The following is a 25,035-nucleotide window of genomic DNA, read 5'->3' on the forward strand; positions in this document are numbered from 1 at the left end:
GGGGGGGGGGGGGGGGAAGGAAGTGATGATAAAGTGTGTGGCCACGACTGTTCCGACTTTTGTGATGTCCTGTTTTCGCATTCCGAAAACTATAACGTCAAAATTAACAAGTGCCATTGCGATTTTTTGGTGGAGTTCAAATGGACAGTATGGGGGTATGCATTGGTTAACCTGGGAAAAGCTTTGTGCGTTAAAGCAATTCGGCGGACTGGGTTTCGGAATATTGATGATTTTAACTCCGCCTTATTGGCGAAGCAGTTATGGCGGCTGATAGAAGTGCCTGATTCGCTCTTTGCACGGGTGTTTAAGAGCAGGTATTATCGGAACTCGCATTCTCTGGATCCTATAAAATCATACTCTCCTTCCTATGGGTGGAGAAGTATTGTTTCCGCTTGCTCTCTGGTAAGCAAAGGGCTGATTAAACGGGTTGGGTCTAGAGATACTGTGTCTATATGGACAGATCCCTGGGTTCCTGCTCAATTCCCGAGACCAGCGTTATGTAAGGATTCTTTTAAGGATCCTTCAATCCAGATGAATGATCTAATTGATCGGAGTTCTAATACCTGGAGGATGGATCGTTTAGCTGATCTGTTTGATCCAGAAGATGTGTCGTTAATTAGTGCGATTCCTCTGAGTCTTACACCATAGAATGACTCTTTTGGTTGGCATTTTACAAAATCGGGCAAGTACACGGTTAAATCTGGATATCATACGGCTCGATTGCCACCACCACACGGTACTATGCCAGTAGTATGTGGCCCTGATTGTGCCCCTTTAAAGGCTAGTGTTTGGAAAGTAAAGTGCCCTCCAAAAATTCAGCACTTTATATGGCAAGTTCTCTCTGGCTGTCTTTCAGTCGCGGCTAATCTAGGACGCCGGGAATATCTTGTGACCTAGAGTGTATGCGTTGTGGTTTTCCTTTAGAAACGATTAATCATGCCTTGTTCGAGTGTCCTCCCGCACGACAGGTCTGGGCTTTGTCCAATGTTCCATCAGGTACAATTGGGTTCCCAACAGCATCGGTGTTTGCCAATATGGATCACTTTCTAGGGCCACAAAACCTGGGGGCTCAGGTAGTCGCCTTCCCATGGATTTTGTGGTATATATGGAAAGCACGGAATGCAAAAGTTATTAAAAATGTGGCTGAAAAACCGGATGCGATTTCACAGTTGGCGGCCAGTGAGGCATTAGCCTGGTCTATGGCCCAGGTTGAGAACGAGGAAGGTTTCACGGTTCCAACAGCACCTAATCCGCGGGTGGTGCGAGGGGTCTCCTCTCTTCCTACTGCGTATAATGGGTTTCGTTGTTTTGTTGATGGCTCATGGAAGGATATGGATAAGTTTGCGGGTGCAGACTGGGTGTGTACGTCTTCCACCGATGGTTCTTTGCTTATGGGTGCCTCCAATTTTAGGCGTAGTCTTTCACCGCTTCATGCTGAGGTTGAAGCTTTTGTGTGGGCGTTACGCTGTATGATTGGTCATGAATATAAAGAGGTGGCTTTTCTCACAGACTGCTCAGACTTGGTAAAGATGGTGTCCTCACCAGCTGAATGGCCGGCTTTCTCTGCCTATCCTGTCGACATTATAGAGGATATGAAGGAGTTTACAAGATTCTCGTTAATTTTGATTCCTAGGAATGCGAATGTACTTGCGGATCGATTAGCACGACAAGTTCGTACTCAACCGCACGTGGTTACATCTGTTAGCTGTACTTTTCCTAATTGGCTTGTTTGAGTCAATTCTACTGTTGTAAAAAAAAAAAGTAATTAACAAAAATGAGCAATATACAAAGTACAATATAGACATGACATAAGCAAAACATAATCAAAAAATAAGCAAAACATAAGTAATCAAATTAGACTTATGTATTTTTATTACAAATGAAAGGCTTTTGAGTGAATTATATCCTTTCTTAAAATATGTATCTGAGATACTATAATATGATGTATTTTTCTATAAAATTTAATTATTTAGCTTAATATAGTTAATGATGGGTAGAAGAAAAACAAAAAAATTAATAGAAATTACATATGTCAAGAGAATAAATGTCATGTGTCTACTTCTCAAAGCTTGTGTTTGAAAGAACCTTACGTTATTATATTGATTTTCTAGGGGTAGGAGGTTATTGCTTTGCACGGGGTTATTAATACAGTAAAATCTCTATAAATTAATAATGTTGGGGACTATGACATTTTATTAATTTATAGTGATATTTATTAATTTATAGATATATTTTATTTAATATTCCTAAAATTATGAATTAGGATAATTTTAGCAAAATAAGATTAGACTTTCAGATGTTATAAATTTTATGGTTTTGGAATTGAATTTATAATATTTAGAAATATTATTGACAATAAATTATGAATATTATAAACAAATTGGCTTATATACATGACATACATAAATTCAAATTTATGAATAATATTATCAATTATCATATTTTAATACCCTATAAAACTCAAAATGAAAATGATGCATATCTAGAAATTGAAATTTTTAAAAAAATTTACCCATTTTTATGATATATTATAGAATAGTTTTCGTTACAATTTTAAAATACAATATAAAAATTGTTTTATAGATATGAGCTTTAGGAAAAAAAGGAAAATTTTAAAGCATACATTATTATATCAACATATATATGTATACTATTACATATATATCTATATATATATGTAAATTTACATGATTATTAATTTATCATATTATTTGGACCATATTTTACACGAGGATTTCAAAAAGATTATTATATTATTATCTTATCGAATTTTGTTATTTTATACACTGTCTCAACTTGGAACCAGCACAATTTATTAATTTATAGTGTTTATTAATTTATATAATATTAATTTATAAAGGTTTTTTACTGTATTATTATTATTATTTTTAGAGTAAATGACGATTAATTTATTTTTCTAAAATGTGTATTGTTTGGTTGTAGTATATACTCGTTGGAGAATATAGGATTATGTAGTTGATGTTGTTTTCTTCTTGGTGTGATCTTTTGATTTTGAGAATGAGTTGGTGGTGTGATTGTGTTGCCGTTGAGCTTATTTCTTACTACAATATATAGAGAATAAAATCTAAACATGTGACAACTAATATGATTCCATTGCAAAGTCCTTCTTTTTGATTCATGTTTCATAAGAGCATAACTGGAGATCATATATAATTCGAGTGAGTTCAAAAATTCTGCAGGATGTGAGGAAGGAAGGGTTTCAGTTTCTGTTCCAAAAAAATATACTAGATAATGTTTTTTATATAAATATTTTTGTAGAAGGAAACGTTTTGTATTTCTTACTTATAGCATTGTATCAAATGGAATTAATGCATCTTTAATAGAATTAGGAACCGTATAGTTGGGGGAAAAAACATAATTACGCCTATAACTTAATGTGTTTCTCTCCCAAGCACGAAGCCCGAGCAGCCACTCCACTACAACAAATATCTACATTGATAGCAGTAGATAAACGCTATAATACATTATTTATAGCTTTTTCACAAACACTATGTTAGGCCACTGTTATTGTAGGTACCATACATACAATAGCGCCGAATATGTATGATGTGTTAGAGTCTTCTACTATAGCAGTAGCGAGAGTCTTCTACTATAGCAGTAGTGAAATACTTTGTTATCACGTTTTTCTAATTTTTTAAAATAGTGTTATAAATCATTTTACACGCTATATTAGAAGTTTCTACCGTAGCTATATTATAGCACTAGATTGTAACACAAAATTAATGCTATTTTATATGTCATAGGTATTTTTCACAATTTATTTAATTAGATTTATATTTTCAGATTTCATAAAATAATCAATATACTTAACCTTAATATTACATTAACCAAAATAAGTCTTACATAAATGCCACCAATTCTTAAACAAAATAAAACTAACATTACAAAGAACAAAGACAAACTTTACATGAACAAAATAAAACTAACTTTACAAAGACGAACTGCTTCCAACCTTCAAGAGGGTATGTCAAGGTCTGACCAAGCAATCCAGCGACAGACCCGCATACAAGTTTCAGGGAAATGTCTTTCTTATGTTTTGCAGGGGCATGGCGTTTCATCTTTTCGACGTAGAACTTCAAACCAGGATAAGGGAAGATCACAAGCAACCAAAGAGGCAAAGAAATATCAAATATTTAGCAAATCCAAAGTTACGGTTTGTATGTACCTACACCACGATAGAGGCCTCGTAATCCATATTCTCTGTCTGTCCTCGAGAAACAATCTACAATACACAATTTTTTCTAGGGGAACATGGTTTTTATTTGCGCCTTTGCTGAACCAACAACCTGCACTACTGAAACCTCTATGAGCCTATTCAGGTTCTAGCTCGGTAAGAGAAGAAATATAGACAAGAGACACAGAAGAGAACTCACTGAAGAGTAGGAACAATCCCAGATGCTTAGTAAGGTCAACTGGTTGGCTCACTTTCATAAAAGAGGAAATGAACTATACCAAAAAATCTACAAATAGGAGAAGAACAAGTCCCATGTTTCTCTGAAAACAAGAAATTGTCATCACAATCGTTAAGAGTAAGAACATCTGTTATCGACTTAGCATAATTAAACCATAACGTTTTGTTGTTAACCAACACACTGTTGCACAAAAGGTTCTGAGGTATGGAACCCTTCTCTTAACACCAATGAAAAAAACACTACTAAACCATACGATCCTAAAGAAATAAACACAAAACACACATGTCAGATTTTATCAAATAAGCACACCAAAATTTAGGAATGATAAATTGTATCTGTAGCATTAACTTGTTTTCCATTTTATTATTTTCAATTGAGTTTGCATCCAAACGTTTTCTTACTTTTACCCAACTAAAACTCGGATGTGAGGAGTAGTATCATATACCTAAACTGGATTTAACAAACACAAATAACTATGGTTAATCCCTTAGATTTGGTTTATCCTCAAAGAAGAACAGTAGGCTGTCCCCTCCTGCATATATATCCAAGGAGCATTAGCCAAGAGACGAGACACAGATCCAATCATAGAATTCTTTCGATTTTAAGAATTAAACTCAGGAAACAAAGGTCTCGCAGACCCATGTTGAATAAAAGCTATAGGATGAGATATGGTCGAAAAGCCAGAGAAAAAAACGATAAGAAAAAGAAGATATATTTGCTTTAAGGTAAAAGGTCAATAAACAAACTCAGCGATTATAATGTATGGTCTCTCTTAGATGGAAAGAGGTTGCAGATACCTCAAATATTCTTCGCTTTGAGGGCTGAATTTTGAAAACACATCTCCAAAATCTCATGTAGGAAAGTCCGGTTAATGCTCTGTCACAATATCAAACATATTAATATGATATTTCAATACATTAAGTATTTAATCTAACCATTACGCCAGGGGATCATTAAAAAAAAAAAAAAACCTTTCAATGCAATTACGTAAAGATTGAGAGAAGGCAAATTGATATCTCTTCAGAGTCCCCAGGTGCTACCCAAATTCCTGACGCAACAACTTTCAACAGGAGAAAAAGAAAAGTAAGGACATGTATACCAATAGACCACAGGCCTGTGCACTAAACTGTCATAATCATGAAAAGAGAGACGATCTGTTCGAATATATTGAGGAGAAAAAGATGTAACAAATCATTAGGAAAAAAAAATATACCTCTAAGCTTTGAGACAGCAGCCGGAGCTTTATCAGTTATTGATGAATGACGCCCAGGTAGAAAAAGCCAAAGCTTAATCTTTTCATCTGAGAAACGGCGAGGAATGATGGTCAGATACAACTATAAAGTAACAAAAATTGAAGAACCAGAGGTGATTTGTATAGGTAGCTTTTTACCAGGGTTGTATAAACCTTGAGATGGATCCCAAGGTCCAACAAAAGAATTGGTCCAAGTGGTTAGAAACCCTTCCTTCTGCAACCGTGGATGAGAAGAAAGCACAAGATACGTTGCAACATCGGCCCTGTTCGTTTATGAGTCGCTACAGTAGCGACAGCGACCATGAAAAATACCTTTGCTCCTTCTTTCTCTCTCTTCATCTTGCCTTCAATTTCGATCGCTGCGATTAGAATATCAAGAATTTGGAGTCGCCGGAAAAATCAGCGATGAAACCCAAGCCATGATCTGAATCAGCGACTGTCGCTACTTTTTTTATAATCAAATCACCATTTTTAAAATCAGATAAAAGAAGCTCCAAACACAAAAGTTGCAGAACCTTTCATCTTCTTCTATGACTTAATTAATTGGGATTTTACAGTATTTATAATTATACCCTTTACAATATTCAGAATTACAAAAAGAAATATCTTTAAACCAGTCGCAGTCGCTACAGTAGCGACTCAAAAACGAACAGGGCCATCGTTTTGCTCAGCTCTTGATAAAAAAAGCTAAAAGCTTTAACCTTCTATCAGAGCCAGGATTCTCAAACTCAAGTTTCAAACGCCCCCTTTTGAGCTTCAAGCTCCTCCTTCTCATCATCATAAAACATTGATTGAGAAGTAGAATAATGTAGAAATCTCGTTGAAGAAAACGTACCTGAGCTCCTAAGAATGGTTTTTCTTCCAACTTCACAGAAAAATCAAATACTTGGTGGTGAGTTGGTTCAGTGATAAACAGAGAGAGAGAGAGAGAGAAAGAGAGAACCTTCGACCAAGTTTCCTCCTGCATTTGTGATGGTGGTACAAGCAAGTTGTTGGTGATGCTTTGGATTCGCTGAGTCCTTTACAGCCCAACAGCCCAAGGAGATCTACGCTTGCCGGATTCTGGGTCATCCACTTCTGTGGTTTTCGCAGTAGCGAGAGATTTTGCCGGTGAAACCAAAGCTGCATCCTCTAAATTCAGATCTGTTGGGAGAGGGGTCAAATTTTTCGCCTTGGCAAGAGCTTGGGCACTAATCTCAGGGAGAAACCAATTTGGGTCGGGAGAGAGTCGAGAGACACCGGATTAGACTTTACTGAAGCTCCAACTCATGCCGTTGATGGAGACGACGGTGGTTTCGCAGATGAAACCCTTGACGAAGGAGACTTTCTAATTTTTTTTTCTATTGAGATATGTTTATGTTTTAAAGGTAAGTTTTTCTTTCTTTTTTTCTATAAACTTGTTCACATACGGCGCTTAAGTGAAAATTTTCCCCATGTTTTAATTTAGTGATTTTTGTATCGTAAATAAAACTATGAGCTATCTAAAATAATATAAGAAGTGTATATGAGAAGCCAGGGGAGAAAGAGAGTTTACGTTTATAATCGAGAGGAAGTGTATCATACAAGTGAAACAATACGTCCATATTTATAGAGTAAAAATATAGACAATTACTACTGTAACAATTAAGACAATGGGATCCAATATAACTTGTATACGCAGATGTTTTGTTGACTTTTGTAACACTCCCCCTTGGAGTTCATTGTCGTTTGTGTCTTTGCGATGGATCTTGTTGCCTCGTTAAAATCCTTTCTAGGAAACTTATTGAGAAAAACTATAGTAAGGTAAAAGGGTACAATCATACTTGCTCCCCCTCGAATGACTTAGTGTAACACTTCAGAGGTTCCGTTGATAACGCATCCCAATATTATGGACATGTTTTCTGAATATTGAAGTAGGTAATGACTTTGTGAATAGATCTGCTGCATTGTCAGAAGACTTAACATATCTTATTTCAAGTACTTTATTCTTCTCAAGCTCTTGGGTATATAAGAAGTACTTTGGAGGGATGTGTTTAGTTCTATTGCTTTTGATATATCCTTCTTTAGTCTGAGCAACACATGCAGCATTATCTTCATATAAGACAGTTGGCTCTATATTTACGTTGATCCCACTATTTGACATAATGTGTTGACTTATTGACCTAAGCCATACACACTCTTTACTTGCCTCATGGAGTGAGATGATTTCAGTATGATTTGAGGAAGTAGCTACTAAACTCTGTTTTTGAGAACACCAAGATATGGCGGTGCCCCCAACAGTAAAAACATATCCAGTTTGTGATCGAGCTTTGTGTGGATCTGACAAATATCCTGCATCTGCAAAACCCACCATTTAGCCCCTTGAGTCTTTAGGATAAAATAATCCTAAATCAATAGTCCCTTGAAGGTAACGAAAGACATGTTTTATCCCATTCCAATGTCTTTGTGTAGGAGATGAGCTGAACCTTGCCAAAAGGTTAACTGCAAATGATATATCAGGTCGAGTGCAATTTGCAAGGTACATTAGTGCTCCAATTGCACTTAGATACGGTACTTCAGAACCAAGTATCTCCTCATTTTTTTCATGTGGTCGGAAGGGATCCTTTTTAATATTAAGTGATCTAACGACCATTGGTGTACTGAGAGGATTTGCTTTATCCATATGAAAGCGTTTTAAAACTCTTTTAGTGTATGTGGATTGGTGTACAAATATTCCCTTATGAGAATGTTCAATTTGTAAACCAAGACAAAACTTTGTTTGTCCGAGATCTTTCATCTCAAACTCTCCTTTTAAATAGTTTGTTGCTTTCTGTATTTCCTCTTGAGTTCCAATGATATTTAGATCATCAGCATAGACCGCGATAATTACAAATCCGGATATTGTTCTCTTGATAAAAACACAAGGGCATAGGGGATTATTCACATATCCTTCTTTAGTTAAGTGCTCACAAAGACGATTATACCACATACGCCCAGATTGCTTTAAACCATATAATGATCTTTGTAATTTTATTGCACATAATTCTTTTGGTTTAGAAGTTAATGTTTTAGGCATATTAAATCCATCAGGAATTTTCATATAGATATCACTATCTAATGATCCATATAATTATGCCGTTACAACATCCATGAGACGCATCTCTAGATTTTTATCAGCTGCTAGACTCATTAAAAATCTAAACGTGATAGCATCCACTACTGGAGAATATGTTTCCTTGTAATCAATCCCAGGTCTTTGAGAAAAACCTTGGGCCACAAGACGAGCTTTGTACCTTGTTATCTCATTTTCTTCATTACGTTTTCGGACAAAAACCCATTTATAACCAACAGGTTTTACACCCTTAGGTGTGGCCACAATTGGTCCGAATACATTTCTTTTATCAAGAGAATTAAGTTCAACTTGTATTGCATCTTTCCATTTTATCCAGTCATGTCTCTTTTGACATTCATATACTGACATTGGTTCTGGATCCTCGATTTCTTCGTTTATTTCCTTTGAAACAAGATAAGAAAAGACATCATCCATTTTCTTTCGATTCCATATCTTTCCACTATGAATATAGTTGATAGAAATCTCATGATTTTCTTCAGACTCATGATGCTCTATATTGGTGGAAGAATCATGATTCGTTTTTTCCATAATATTTTCTGTCATTTTGGGAGCGTCATGTTTTTCAACTTCCTTTCTTTTTCTAGGATTTTTATCCTTCGCACCAATTGGTCTACCACGCTTTAAGCGTATTTTAGACTCATGTGTTTCATCAATTTTCCCATGTTCTTGTGCGATTTCAATTCTAGCAGGAGCATTTGCTGCTGGTATATGTGATTTAGTTACCGTTTTGATATCTACAAATGCATCAGGTAGTTGATTGGCTATACTCTGTAAATGCATAATTCGTCGAACTTCTAGTTCTGACTGCTTTGTGGGAGGATCAAGGTGTAACAGAGATGGTACACACCATTTGATATCCTTTTCCATCTTTTTATTTTCTCCCCTAGAACCGAAAATTCTTTTTCATCAAAATGACAATATGCAAAACGTGCAGTAAATATGTCACCAGTCTGAGGTTCTAGATATCGTATAATTGACGGAGAGTCACAACCAACATATATTCCCAACCTTCTATGTGGTCCCATTTTAGTACGTTGTGGGGGTGCAATCGGTATATATACCGCACAACCAAATATTTTTAGATAAGAAATATTTGGTTCTCGACCAAATGCTAATTGTAGTGGAGAAAACTTATGATATGCACTTGGCCTTATGCGTATAAGTGATTCAGCATGCAAAATAGCATGTCCCCATATTGAGGTTGGTAATTTTGATCTCATGATCAATGGTCTTGCAATTAATTGCAGACGTTTAATTAAAGATTCAGCCAATCCATTTTGTGTATGCACATGGGCAACAGGGTGTTCAACACTGATTCCTGTTACCATACAATAATCATTGAATGCTTGGGACGTGAATTCACCAGCGTTATCTATTCTAACTCCCTTAATTGGATAATCAGGAAATTGAGCTCTTAGTTTGATTATCTGAGTCAGAAATCTCGCAAATGCCATATTTCGAGATGATAACAAACAAACATGTGACCATCTACTAGACGCGTCTATCATTACCATGAAATAATAGAATGGTCCACATGGTGGGTGTATAGGTCCACAAATGTCACCTTGAATTCGTTCAAGAAACTTTGGTAATTCTTTATCGATTTTGGTTGGCGATGGCTTTATAATAAGTTTTCCTAGAGAACATGCAACACATGTCATTTTATTCCCCTGATAAATCTCTTGGGGTTTCAGTGAATGTCCATGTGAGCTCTCTATAATTTTTCGCATCATTGTGGTGCCTGGGTGACCAAGGCGATCATGCCACAATGTGAAATCATTTTGATTTCTTTTGATCACAAGGTGTGATTCTATTGAATTTATGTATGTATGGTGCAAACCTGACGGGAGTCTTGGTAATTTTTCCAATACATGTATTTTCCCCGATTTTTCAGAAGTAATGTACATGAACTTCTTTCCATTCTCAGTTGCAGACTGAGTGTCATATCCCTGAAGGTATATGTCTTTAAAACTCAACAAATTCCTCTTTGAATTTGGAGAAAATAATGCATTGTTTATTGAAAACTTGGTCCCGTTAGGTAATGCAAAATTTGCTTTACCAGTCCCTTCAATTAAGTCGGTGGGACCTGATATTGTATTAACAATAACCTTTGTTGATTTCAGATCGGAGAAATATTTGTTATGTTTCAGAATAGTGTGCGTTGTTCCACTATCTGGTATGCAAATGTCTCCATGATTTGTCTTAGATAATGTTCCACTTGTAATGTGATCCATTTGGTTCTGTGTGAAATAAATATAATCGGTTAATAGAAATTGAAAACAAATTTATTCATAAAGCACACAATAATTATACAAGATAGGTAATAGAAGCACACAAATATGGGAAATTTCAAACAAACATCGACTTATTTATGGCATAATTGTCGGAAATTCGAGTTTCATAAGACAAGCATTTCAGTTTTCTGCAAGGACATCCTCATCAGGATCATTTGCGAAGTCAGCAGCCTCAAGGTGGGTTGTACCCTCAGAATGTTCCGCAAGGTTCACTTCCTTTCCTTTTCCCTTAGCGGATTCTTTGTACAGAGCACAAAGATGTGCAGGGGTTCGGCATACCTGAGACCAATGTCCCTTAGTGCCACATCTGAAACAAGCACTCTCACGTTTCTGGGTGGTGTTTGCTTGGATTTCTTTTCCTTTCGGACTCTGTTTATACGTTACATATGTGGCCTTGTATACATATACCGGCTTGATTATATAATACATGTAAAACATTTTTTTTCTTTTTTTGACAACACATGTAAAACATTTCTATGGTTATATTAGATAAATTAATAAACAATATAAATTAATTAATTCTCTCAGTTTGAGTTGATTCCGTGCAAACATTAAAACAATTCGATAAAGTATGAATTTATAATTTCTAAAAAAACATTCTTGTGAATACTATATACTTGTATGTTTGGAGAAGGTCCAAAACTCGATCGAAAGAGTGAGGATATCATCACTTCATAGCTCTCATGAATCCATCCATGTGTAAGTTGAAACTGAAGAGACACTAGATGAGATTCCAATAGTAATGAATGATATCAAAGTTTAAACATCTGGTGGTCAATTATTTAATTACCTGGGTGCCTAACCAAACCTACTATATAACAATTGAAGTCAACTCCCAACCGCAATTATTAGACCAACAAGACAATAATTAATATGAACATGATTACTAAAAATAAATAAACTAATGTTGTATACAAGTATATGATGAGAGAGTTATAGATTATCTTCGTGTTCAATCCACATCTCCAAACTTTTAAGCTTAAGACATGACCAAATCATTTTTCTCCTATTCGTTCTTCTTCAGTATCTCTCTTCTCCTCCTTTTCCTCGTGGAGGCTTCGACAACCGCATCTGCAAGGAATGTTACTAGCGACGACTTGAGATATAACGGATGTGCCCCAGGAGACACCATCAAAGAATGCATAACCGCGGGAATAGAGGATGATGAGGGAGGACTTGAGGCTGTGGTGCGGCGGATTCTGCAACAACGAAGGTATTTAAGCTACGAAACTTTACAGAAACAGCCGACTTGTGATGGTAGAATCGCCGGTAATTGCATAGGAACTATTAATTCAAGAGGATCAACTTGTACTTACTACCAGAGATGCAAACGTGCAGTCTAACTAGTTCTTTAATTTTCTTCTTAATTATGTGTGTTTTAATGATGATCTTGTGATTAAAATGTAAAAGTGTTTAAATTAACTACTCTAATAAGAAAGGAGAGATTCTCAAAAATAGCACTAAAATAAGTTTTTTTTTCCAAACTTAGCACAATATCTCTAAAATTTCAAAAATAGCATCAATTAATTTTTCAAAATTAAATCTTAAATTCAAAATACTAAACTCTACCCATCAAAACTATACCTTAAATATGAAATTGAGAACCCAAACCTAAAAAACAAAATTCTAAAAATTAATTTTAAATATTTTTATGTGTTAAATAGTGCTATTTTTGGAAATTTATGAAATGTGTGCTATAGTTGTCAACAAAACTTGTTTTAGTGCTATTTTACGGTATTTCTCATAAGTAAAGTTGGTTGATTGAGTAATGCACATAAAGTTGCTATATATATGTGTATAAGAAATTTTGAATCAATGAAACTTCTATCTCGTTAAGAACTTAAAACATGGTATACAAACCGGATCTCAACTAACTGTGAGGTTGGCAATAGCTATTAAAATACAAATTCACATAATTAACTAAAAAGAAAAATTTGCTAATGAAAAAGAAAAAAAAATATATATATATATATATATACGTAGAAAAGAAAATAGGAAACGAGATTAATTATTTGTGAACTATGCATATAAACATGACTAACGGGTTATGGATACATATAAAAAATGTACGATACTTTGTTTAGTTGAGATCAGTTTCAAAACTCTATGCGCATCCAAGTTTAGATCTTGCATTCATGGAGACATTATTAAATCTAAGGAGACTCCTCATGCTCCTGAGATGATCTGAACTTGGATGAATACAAAGTTTTGTAAAAGTCTTTGAGATCGGCAAGTGAAACAACCATTGATTTCTGGAATGACTTTCTTATACCGTAGTAAAAGATAAAATGTATCGTGATATTTCTTTTGTTAGTGAAAGCTTATTTATATAGAGGTTATAGTAGGTTAGATATATAGGAGGAAATCGAGAATATTTTGGTGATCAAGTCAGATTTGTTATCCATATTTTACATAAGAAGAAATCCGAAATAAAAGCATATCTAAACTTATTTATTGTACATAAGTGAATATAAATTACTTTACTAAATTTAGGATATTTAAGGTTATATTCTTTAGATTTAGAACCAAAAATCTCTACAAATAGATAGCTTCCATTTGATTACCTACACATAATTTTAAACTAGGGATCGATCAGCACATACGTGCGGGGTTGATTTTTTAAACTAATTTTGCTATAAAATTTGCAACTTATTATCTGTGTTGGATTATTTTTTTTATATAAAGTATGTTTGCATATAGTTTGAAATTGCTGAATATGTTAATTTGTATTAGTTTGTCAACATTTTTAAAATCTGATATATTTAAAACTATTCTATGACAAATCAGTCTATATAAAAAGAATTATAAGTAGTTCGATCCATGTGTTTCANAAAAAAAAAAAAAAAAAAAAAAGTAGTTCGATCCATTAGTTAAGACGTACGTACGGAGTTACGCTTGTAAACAGATTAAATTAATATAGTACCCGAACTCATATTAGTTGGGTATTTAGCAATGTTTTTAATCCCGTACCAAATCGGCCGGTCGGACCGGTCCAACCGCGATTTTAATACCCAACTTATTGAGATTTCTTAAACTATTTATATTTTTAAAATTATATTAATTATTTTCTCATTTCTATTAGTTTGGTTTGAAAAAATCTATACTATATAATGGTATTTTGAAATAGAAATTTCAATTTTGGTATTTATCCATAAATAATATTTTAAAAATTATCACAATTATAGTAATTATTTTATGCGTAATTCTAATTAATGTTTTTTGAAATTAATTTTTTTTAGCATACTCGTGTGAATCAAGAAGATAGGTGGCATGGTACAAAACGTAAAGCATACTAATATATAAGAAACAATGTAATCTTTACATAATAAACAAACTATTGTAAAGTAATTAGAAAAGAAAAGGGGTAACAAAGTATAAAGTCAAAGGAAAAGAAAAATATTGTGCACAAACAAAAAAAATCTCGGCAAATAAAAAACAAATCTGAAAAGGAAAGTGTGACTAAAAAAACTCTTTTGACCTAAATTTCTTTTACACCTCCGCTTTCTGAATCAATTGGGCAACAACAAAGGACTGCAAGACCTGATGATTTTCGAGCTCTTCACCACCAGTACATCCGGTGATAGTACCTTCTGATGACGATTTCACTCTACCCAAGCCCCAAGGTTACATTGTCGTCTACCTATCAAATCCCTAATCAAGAGTCTCTTCAGATTCATTGTGTCGATGTGATTATATAATCGAGTTTCATCTTCGATTATTTCATGGGTAAGAGATCTCGTTATCGTCTTCTTTTTCATTAAGTTTCGTGAGATAACCCCAAGCAAGTATAGATCACTCAAGTAATTTAAAATTGAAACATGAATTTTCCTTAAAAGATGTGCTTTGGTTTTTGGCGAGTCTAAGAAGATTCTGAAGTTCATGCAAAACTGAAATTTGTTTCATTAATTATTATGCTGTTTGTCCACTTGTTGATTTCGTAGCTGCATTGCCATTTTGAATTATCATTAGTATCTAGTTCGGTTCTGGGATTAACATTTACTAATTTATTGTTCCATTTTGTTGGAGCTGTTGAGCTCTCGGTAATGCAGAAAATGATATGAGGCTTCTGAGACCTCACTCTCTGGGTACTATGAGCTAATCATCTTCAATGTTTTCGAAGTCGTCATCCCTACCAAATAAAAAAAGCATCAGGTGATCGTTTTCTTCAATTTTACAACATTACGTACCTGTAAAATCAAAGAAAAACATTTCTATCATTCAATTTAACGGCCTACGAAAATCTTATGCCTTAATCGTAACTATGTATTTATTTAGTATCTCAGGAACTTGCAGGATAATTTTTTTGGAAACATCTTAAAGAAGGATATGGCAAGATGCTCTCCATATGATCCTAAAATTACCAAGGTCAAAAGGTACCAAAAATATATGTTTCCTACTAGATTAGGACCCGCGGTATACCGCGGGATAAAATTATTTATAATTAAAATATTAAAATTATAAATTGTATTTGTTGGTTAAATATGTTATAATTATATAATAATTGTTAAATAAACCATATAATACCGCAATAAAAATTATTTTTTATATAAAATATATTTAAATTTAATTACATATGTCTATTCTCTGATACTGACAGTGTTAACAAAATAATGAAATGATGTTTTACCCGTGTAACACCGAATTACTGATATTTTTTAATTTATATAAATATCGATAAAACCCTGTCCGAAGATATTTTAACTCACACTATACCATCTTAACTTTTAATATTTATTGTATATCTACGGTATAATATTTATCATATTTAACTTTTTAAAAGTTTTAAATATTTTTCATATTTAACTTTTTAAAAATCTTTAAAATAAAGAACCGAAATAAACCAAATAAAAGTTTTTAAAGTTTGAATGCCTGATAAATCAAGGGTCTACTCATTTGTATTCAGAATCATTTTGGCAATTGAGAATATCATTAGTGTCATAGTTATTTCAATGTAATTTTCCAGAAATTTTGTCTACAAATTCATTTTCCGGAAATTTTGTCTAGATTATTAGCAAAAGAATATATTTTCGCGGGTCCTATGAAATTTTGGACATCGTTTTCCTACAACCTAAATAAATGGGGGAAAAGGGCCATTTCATACCCGTACACACCTCAAAAGTGTGAATTGCTGCCTGTACAAACAAAGAGTGTCAATTTAGATATGTACCCTAATACATTTCTAATTTCATACCTGTACTCACAAAATCGAGCCAATTACAAAGTCCACGTTAACGGATTTAAGTCAACCGTTAGAGATGCTGACTCAGAATCCACGTGTATGTAAAACGACACCGTTTTGTTACGTTTTCCTTGCAAAAAAAAATTGGACATTCCACACTCGGGGAGATTCGAACCCTCAATCTCAAACATTACCAGCATTGGACTTAACCAATTGATCCCACAACAACACTCAGTAAAATCATACAATTATATTATGATAAACCTAAGATAGCATCTAAATCGAAGAAAAATGTGGGAAATCCACACTCCCGTGGGTCGAACCCGCGTCCTCAGATTTTAATAGCAAGGACATAACCAACTGATCCAACAACATCACTCGGTTATATCACACAATGTTATCCTTATAAAGCGAAAAGAAATCTAAGTCCCAATTAGAAAACCAAAATCAATTTTAATGTAACCAAATAATTTGATTTTATTTTCTCAAAAGTTTTTAATATAAACAGATGTATTAAATTAGACGTAATCTAAAAAATTTAGATTAAAAATATGAATTAATTAATCTAAATTAATTAATCTAAATTTTTTTAGATTAATTATTTTTTAGATTAATTTTTAATGAATTAAAGAAAAAAATAGGATATATTTTTTTAATGTAAACGTCCTCAGATGTTCTCAATAGGACATATTTTTACATCTAAATTTTAATTAATTAAAAATTAATTAATTAAATGTAATTTTAATTAATTAAAAATTAATTCATTTTTAATCTAAAATTTTTAGATTAATTAATCTAAAAAAATTAATTTATTTTTTTCTTTAATTCATTAAAAATTAATCTAAAAAAAATAATTAATCTAAAAAAATTTAGATTAATTAATTTAGATTAATTAATTCATATTTTTAATATAAATTTTTTAGATTACATCTACTTTAATACATCTGTTCATATTAAAAACTTTTGAGAAAATAAAATCAAATTATTTGGTTACACTAAAATTGATTTTGGTTTTTTAATTGTGACTTAGATTTCTTTTCGTTTTATAAGGATAACATTGTGTGATATAACCGAGTGATGTTGTTGGATCAATTGGTTACGTCTTTGCTATTAAAATCTGAGGACGCGGGTTCGACCCACGGGAGTGTGGATATCCCACATTTTTCTTCGATTTAGATGCTACCTTAGGTTTATAAGAATATAATTGTATGATTTTACCGAGTGTTGTTGTGGGATCAATTGGTTAAGTCCAATGCTAGTAATGTTCGAGATTGAGGGTTCGAATCTCCCTGAGTGTGGAATGTCCACAAATTTTTTTGCGAGGAAAACGTATCAAAACGGCGTCGTTTTGCATACACGTGGATTCTGAGTCAGCATCTCTAACGGTTGACTTAAATCCGTTAACGTGGACTTTGTAATTGGCTCGATTTTGTGAGTACAGGTATGAAATTAGAAATGTATTAGAGTACATGTCTAAATTGGCACTCTTTGTTTGTACAGGCAGCAATTCGCACTTTTGAGGTGTGTATGGGTATGAAATGGCCCTTTTCCCAAATAAATGGAGGCCCTTAAATTATAAATTATCAAGAGGCTCATAAAATACTAAAAGGTCCATATAAAATTGCCAGAGGGACAGAATTAGTATTTTTGAGCAAAAACTGCTGTAAAAATACTAGTATAGATTGAACTGATTTATTAGTTTTAAGAATTTTCAAGAAAACTGAAAAGCATATGAGTAGTTTGAATTTAGTTAATAAATTATATCGTATAAATTAGTAATGAAATTTTTTTAAAAAGCAAAGTTTCATTTATAAGAGAATTGTTTCATTATGCAAACATGATAAGTTGAATGAATAGATCTATATATTTCTGAATCACCTTTAAGAGTAAGAATTTTTGTTGATCTCGACAGGTATCTTCATCTGTGAGTGCCTGGTAAATCAAAACATTGACGTAATATAACTGGACATATTAATTTGAACTCCATTAAAATAATCATAAGGCAGGTTAGGATAAACTTACATTAGTCTAATCTTGTAAACTCTGGAATTTCTAGATGAAAGATAAGATCAAAACAATCATCTCCATTAGTAATTTGAATGTAAAATAAATAAAAACAGAATTCACTTAATATAGATGTAAAAATAAAAAGGTGAATAAGATTTATGGTACCTTATTATTAAGGTGAATAAGTATTTTTGTTGATCTTGACATTATCTTCATCTGTGAGTGCCTATGTTGTTAAAACTTGTAAGTTCTATGTTGTTTGAAGAAAATATTTTTAAAGTTATAAGAAAAATGAGAAAAACTTACTGTAGAATCAGCCAATATAAACTCTATTGTCTCTCCAGTGTATGTGATATATTGCTTCTATGTATGTACGATCTTGACTCTTATCTTCCATGTTGTTTTGAAGGACTTGAGCTCGGAAACATGTGTGTGAAACCATCGGTGGCCGCCATGACTTATTTTAAGGTAAATTTCTATTCTGTATATTCGTAGTTTGATGTGTTTGAAAATTACTTTTTATGCTATGCTTTTTATAGCAGTTGAAGTAGGGTTTGTGGGAAATGAAGAATATTGGATGCAATCAATATAAGATTTTCTGTTATACGATATACCATAGTAAAATTAGGGATTGGATACAACTGTTTCCATCTCTAGCTGTAATTATTGATATAAAGTTTTTTTTTCTGCTTTTGTACTCCCCAACTAATAGTGTAGACTATCTACTATTATGAAATATGCCCTTCTACTATTATGAAATATGCCCTTCTGTTTAGATTTCGATTTAGTTTTCATAAAATCTTGTCTTAGCAAAGTTTAATAAATAAGATTTAACTCTTAATTAAGCTTTGAAGATATAAATGACACGAGTTCGGCCCAATTCATGAATTTGAAGCCCACAGATGAAATATTTGTCCAATTCACACGGCAGCCTAGTTCTATTTTAATACGCGGAGTTGCACTTATAAAAAAATTCTGTAGATGTCGAAGAAATTTTCTTTCAAAGTTTAACCTTTTAGGTGGGATTTTGTATGACATATTTTTTAACTAGAATTGTTAGAAAAAAATCTTCTAAAATTACATTCAGTGGCTTTTTATAAAAAATTTGTGATTTTTTGAATAACAGTAGATTTAAGGTGAGATTTATAAATTATTGATTGAATAACAAAAGATTCTAATTGATTTTTATAAATTTCATATTCAATAACATAAGAATTCAGATGATTTTTTAAAATCATCAATTAAATAACAAGGGATTTAAAAATACCCTAAAATCTCTTAAAATCCTCATCAATTAAATAACAGAGGATTTAAAAATACCCTAAAATCTTTTAAAATCCTCAGTTCAATACACTCCTAAAGTTCTAGATTATCATGGACCAAACCAATGTGACAAACGTTGCCGTCCTTTTCTCAAAACAACTGTACTTTTGCAAATAGATTAGTAGTAGCTGTAGTTGAAAGCCACTAAAATATTTATTTTATATGTTTTCTTAGTTGAATAAATATAAAATATTCTGTTGTAAGTCTAGTCTTCGTTTTCACTTTATAATTTATTCGATTTATTTGTTCCCTTGAAAATTAGCAAACTTCATTTTATTTTTATAAGTTTTTTTTTTCAACCAAACATTAAATAAGTTAAAAGATCACTCTAAAGTTGGTTGCCCAAACAGAAGAAAAAGAGTTTACAAAAGAAGTTTCAAAAAATAAAGATTTTAAAGACCGGACAAGACAATCTGCCCTGACGTTGAGTTCACGAGAGATCCTATTCAGGGTGAAGGAGGGGAAGGAGGATTAGAGCAAGGAGAATTCGTCTAGCAAATTTGAGAAGGCCGGCCAATCCTCGGGCAGTTGCACCATCGCGATCAATTCTGCACAATCCGTCTTGAAGGTTTGACAATCAAACCCAGCTGCCCGCAATGATTCCATAGCCCACATCAGAGCTTGTAACTCCGCATGTAATGGGGACGGGCCACGTCTAAGACTTCGTGCTCCCAGAAGAAGCGTCGAGTCCTCACCATTACAAAACCACCAACCCATATCCTAGAAAGGATCCGAACCTTTTCAGGAACCATCAACGTGACAGCGTGCAGAGGGCTCCCTCACCTCTAGGGGAGGTGGAAGATGCCGAAAACTCCCCGATAAGGATTTGGCCTCCTCCCACAATAGCCTGTCATTATTCGCCTGGTTCAAAATATCACTCGGTTCGCCCTCTGTTCCCTGTAGAACTTTCCTATTCCTATCTTTCCAAATTGACCGAAGAATCCAAGGAAGGCGGAAAGATATATCAAAAACTCCCGATTGGGACGAAGCCCGCCAGAAAATAAAATCTAAATTCGCATAGATTGAAGCATATGGAAACCCTTCCGGATCTAAAGAGACTTGAGCCAATTCCAAAATGCTTCGCGAACGAGGAAACTCAAAAAGTGTGTGATTTATGCTTATAAACTGATTTATGCTTATAAACTGATTTTATATTTTTATAACTTAACCAAAAATATAAACTATAACTTTTATTATTATTTATAAATTATATTGTATTTGTTTGTTAAATTTTGGATGTTCTGCAAATAAAGGAATAAGTAAATTTTCCGACCGTTTGTGCTGTTAAATATTTATATTAATTTTTTAACCCGCAATATATTTCATGACCATTTATTTGTTATATTTAGTTTATTTTATTTAGTGTTTGAGATTCTATTTTGATTTTTCTTAAAAAAAAATAAGATATCTAAATACATAGTAAGTCATTTATACGCTATGATTAAGTCACATTTTTCCTAATGATTTAATTATTTTACACAATATTAGTTAAAATCAAAATAATTTTTTATGTCAAATATTCTAATATTAATAATATTGACAAATGATAAAATAAAGATTTAACCCGTGTAAACATAAATTTAATGATATTTTATTAAGTCCAACATGTCCTCTTTATAATTCATCTACTATATAACCATATTATATAGTATTTTATTTTTTAAAATTTTTTTACATATTCGTAATATTTTAAAATTTATTAAGTTTATATATATATATATTAATTATAATATTTAAATAAATATGAATCAAAATTCTTTTTATGTTAAGAATCAAAACTCACAGGTTTTGGAAAATAAAATAGGAATCAAATTGTTGTTTTCTTTATTTACAAAGGATTCAAAGATGAAATATCTTCAATACACAATAGAAGATGTGTTTAAATATATCATAGTTTTTGTTTACTTATTGATTATGCTGTATTTTTTTAGTTGGAATGATATGTAAAATATTTAGGAAACCAAAACTGAAGTAATGCTATTTTTGGAAATGTTTTAGGGATTAACTTTGTAAATAATTTTTTAAATAACTACAACTAAAAGGACATAACACAAAATATACTTCAAAAATGTTAATATAGATAATATATCAGCCAAAAATCACAGCTTTGAACATGATATTTTCTTTATTTTTATATCATTAATAGAAATTCTGATTTGAGTGTAAGATTTTTCCTATTATTAGTTTATCATATCATCGGATACTTTTAGGCGTAACTTGACCGGCTCTACCTTCAGATTTAGTTTATAAATTCTGAAATTATATTTGCAAGCCAGCTAAGATTGATATTTTGTTTCACAAGATTACTGTAAGTTTGTAACGTATGCTTATTCAAACTATTTAAAAATAGTAAATACATTTCTTCTTTTTGTTTAGTTTATCTATAAAACTATATAAAACGTAAGCTAATGAAAGACCGATTAAAACTAGAAACTTTTGGCTTAAGTGGTTCTAAGTCTTTAAAGACTTAAACTAAGCCAGTTGTTCTGTCTCTCTATTCTCTCTCCTCTCTCTCTCTCTCTCTCACATCTTCGAGAAGTTTCTGCCGGCGGGAGAGATCAAAGAAACGGGTTTGCTCAGAGATCAGAGTAATGGACATTCACTTCTCAAGATTCTCCGTTTTGCTTTTGTTTCTCTGTTCTTGGAACAGTTTCATTACAACAGGTTGGTTTGTTTTCAATGCTCTGTCCGAAAGAAGAATAAATCTCTTGTTTTATCACTTTTGTCTCTGATAAATTCATAATTCTGAGAGGTTGCACCAAGAAAACAAGAATTGCTTCTTATTCTGAGAATTCCCTTGAAATGATCTCCTTATGATGATGATGATGATGATAGTTTGGGGTTTATCTGACTTTTTTTTTTTTTTTTAATTTGTTGAGTTGTAATCTTTTGTATTTAACCAATTGATAAGAATATTTTTTGTTTCTTTTTGTGTGTGTGTCTTTATGGGTTGGTTCTGTTTTCTGTTTATGAGCTCACGGCTCAGCTATTTGATATTACCTTTCTAACACAGAAGCTTATGATGCACTTGATCCAACTGGAAACATTACCATAAAATGGGATATTATGTCCTGGACTCCTGATGGTTATGTGGTAAGATATCTTATAACTTAACTTACTAAAATCACCATTGTTATAGCATAAATCTTGTTTCAAATGTTTCCTTTAATGGCTGCAGGCTGTTGTAACAATCTTCAATTTCCAACAATACCGTCACATTCAAGCGCCTGGGTGGCAATTAGGATGGAGTTGGATGAAGAAGGAAGTTATATGGAGTATGGTTGGTGCGCAAGCAACAGAACAAGGAGATTGTTCTAAGTTCAAGGGTAACATTCCTCATTGTTGCAAGAAAACTCCAACCATTGTTGACTTGTTACCGGGAACTCCTTACACCCAACAGATATCCAACTGTTGTAGAGGCGGTGTGATTAGCTCGTGGGCACAAGATCCAGCAACCGCGATTTCTTCGTTTCAGATTAGTGTTGGTCAATCTGGAACGACTAATACGACGGTTAGAGCGCCTAGGAACGTCACTTTGAAGGGACCAGGACCTGGTTACACTTGCGGACCTGCGCAAATCGTTAAGCCTAGCAAATTCATTTCTGCGGATAAACGAAGAAAGACTCAGGCCTTGTGTAAGTTTAGCTTTTGTGTTTTTTTTTTGCATATAATGTTTCCTTATAAGTCATATTTTGTTGCTTCTAATTCAACCTCTCTTGTTACTTTCCTTTGTTAGTTACATGGAACATTACGTGCACGTATTCACAGTTTCTAGCACGGAAAACTCCGACTTGTTGTGTCTCACTCTCATCTTTCTACAATGAAACTATAGTACCATGCCCAACTTGTTCTTGTGGATGTCAAAATAGTTCTCAACCTGGTTCATGTGTCGAGTAAGTTCCTATCTCTAAATAACTCAATCTTGGTTTAGTTATTTTTGTTTTGTTAATTTTCTGATTAATTTCTTGTGACAGCCCGAAGATAGCTTTGGTAGTACCAGCTTCAGGGAAGAACAGCCTCGAACCACTTTTGCAATGTACGAAGCATATGTGTCCCATCCGAGTTCATTGGCATGTCAAAACTAACTACAAAGAGTATTGGCGAGTGAAAGTGGCAATCACAAACTTTAACTACAATATGAACTACTCGCAGTGGAACTTAGTCGTTCAGCATCCCAACTTTGATAATATCACTCAGCTTTTCAGCTTTAACTACAAACCTCTTACTCCTTACGCTGACATAAGTAAGTTCCTTAGCTTCTTCTTTACAGTTTCTCATTTCCAATATTTCTTTCTCTTATTCCCATCTTTTCGATCATATATTGCAGATGACACGGCCATGCTTTGGGGAATCAAGTTCTACAACGATTTGTTGAGCCAAGCTGGTCCCGTAGGCAATGTACAGTCTGAGCTTCTCTTCCGGAAGGACCCGTCAAAGTTCACATTCGAGAAAGGATGGGGGTTTCCCAGGCGCATTTACTTCAATGGTGATAACTGCGTCATGCCATCTCCAGACTCTTATCCATGGCTTCCGAACGCTACTCCAAACCTTTCAACCTCGCCAATCATTATACTTCTCATCACTTTCTTTTCTTTCTTGATTCTTATGTAAAGGGATCACGTCGACAAAATCGCGCTTTTGACCTGATTCATACTTCTGAACTCAGGACAGGATCCAGTTTCGGATACATATATACATACTGTCCTGAACATGTTTGGTGATGTTTACATTACAAGTGAGTTTGGACCATCATCACTGCAGTAACGATGACATTGTTGCTTTTAAAAAAAGAAAATTATTATTTTAATTATATATATATATATATATTTTTTATTTTTTATTAATGGCAACTACTAGAAATATGACATGTGGCTATTTGTTAACAGTAACGATTCTTCAGCAAGTAACTCAATCATCGATTCTTTTATTTTTTTCTTCTCTTTTATTATTATATATTATTTTTAAGTAACTTTCTTCCTAAATAACCCCCACTAATGATACTCTTACGTGAGTGTGTTATAAAGCTACCTCAATGATATGAGATAATTGTACGCTAAACATCCTTCTTTGTATCTCATATATGATGTAGAACAGTATTGTAGATTCATTTTTCCTTATTTTGAAAAAAAAAAATCCTTCTTTTGTTTACAAAACAGATAAATAACTTGTAGTAAAATATAGTAGGATTTCTTCTTTAAAATCTTATAAGTTTTAGCCATTCAATCTTACTTAAATGTTCATCCATCTATGTCTTAATTTAATATAGTTTTTTTTTTACAACAAAAGATTAATTCATACGAGTCAATTGAGTGGAAAACTGTTTACATACAAAACATTATGCGGAGATGTACGCGCTTGGTGTGCAAAAGAATCCGCACTTACATTAGCATTTCTAGTAATAAGAGATAAAGAGGAAGAAGTAAACTTTTCCCTGTCTGTATTGATATCATCGAGAT

The 25,035-nt window shown here is 33.1% G+C and overlaps 3 protein-coding genes and 2 long non-coding RNA genes across 6 annotated transcripts; 3 read left to right on the forward strand and 2 right to left on the reverse strand.

Annotated features, from left to right (window-relative positions):
- On the reverse strand, window positions 5,269–6,167 carry LOC104710805. The gene is made up of 4 exons (XR_755080.1): window positions 5,824–6,167; window positions 5,647–5,733; window positions 5,405–5,493; window positions 5,269–5,309 (listed from the first exon to the last, which is right to left on the reverse strand). It is a non-coding gene; the product is annotated as an uncharacterized LOC104710805 (long non-coding RNA).
- On the reverse strand, window positions 8,774–9,643 carry LOC109126386. Its single transcript, XM_019229902.1, has one exon. It carries the CDS (start codon window positions 9,641–9,643, stop codon window positions 8,774–8,776), a length of 870 nt encoding a protein of 289 aa, XP_019085447.1.
- Window positions 12,015–12,535, forward strand: LOC104710806 (protein RALF-like 27). Its single transcript, XM_010427462.2, has one exon. It carries the CDS (start codon window positions 12,057–12,059, stop codon window positions 12,411–12,413), a length of 357 nt encoding a protein of 118 aa, XP_010425764.1. The 5' UTR covers window positions 12,015–12,056; the 3' UTR covers window positions 12,414–12,535.
- On the forward strand, window positions 14,464–19,015 carry LOC104710807. Of its 2 annotated transcripts, XR_755083.1 has the most exons (4): window positions 14,464–15,222; window positions 15,354–15,443; window positions 18,666–18,724; window positions 18,796–19,015. It is a non-coding gene; the product is annotated as an uncharacterized LOC104710807 (long non-coding RNA). The 2 variants fall into 2 exon arrangements; XR_755081.1 differs by having other exon boundaries at window positions 18,666–19,015.
- LOC104710808 (COBRA-like protein 2) lies at window positions 22,171–24,382 on the forward strand. Its single transcript, XM_010427464.2, has 6 exons — window positions 22,171–22,243; window positions 22,593–22,672; window positions 22,758–23,214; window positions 23,316–23,472; window positions 23,554–23,822; window positions 23,907–24,382. The coding sequence occupies exons 1-6, from the start codon at window positions 22,171–22,173 to the stop codon at window positions 24,188–24,190; spliced, it is 1,320 nt and encodes a 439-aa protein (XP_010425766.1). The 3' UTR covers window positions 24,191–24,382.

The sequence above is a fragment of the Camelina sativa genome, chromosome 9 (genome assembly GCF_000633955.1).
Source record: "Camelina sativa cultivar DH55 chromosome 9, Cs, whole genome shotgun sequence".
Classification (NCBI taxonomy): domain Eukaryota; kingdom Viridiplantae; phylum Streptophyta; class Magnoliopsida; order Brassicales; family Brassicaceae; genus Camelina; species Camelina sativa.

Coding starts and splice junctions, on each gene's coding strand:
- LOC109126386 (XM_019229902.1), bottom strand. CDS start 9,643: ATGGAAAAGGATATCAAATGGTGTGTACCATCTCTGTTACACCTTGAT.
- LOC104710806 (XM_010427462.2), top strand. CDS start 12,057: ATGACCAAATCATTTTTCTCCTATTCGTTCTTCTTCAGTATCTCTCTT.
- LOC104710808 (XM_010427464.2), top strand. CDS start 22,171: ATGGACATTCACTTCTCAAGATTCTCCGTTTTGCTTTTGTTTCTCTGT. Junction 22,673..22,757: donor GGACTCCTGATGGTTATGTG/GTAAGATATCTT, acceptor TAATGGCTGCAG/GCTGTTGTAACAATCTTCAA. Junction 23,473..23,553: donor CAACCTGGTTCATGTGTCGA/GTAAGTTCCTAT, acceptor TTCTTGTGACAG/CCCGAAGATAGCTTTGGTAG.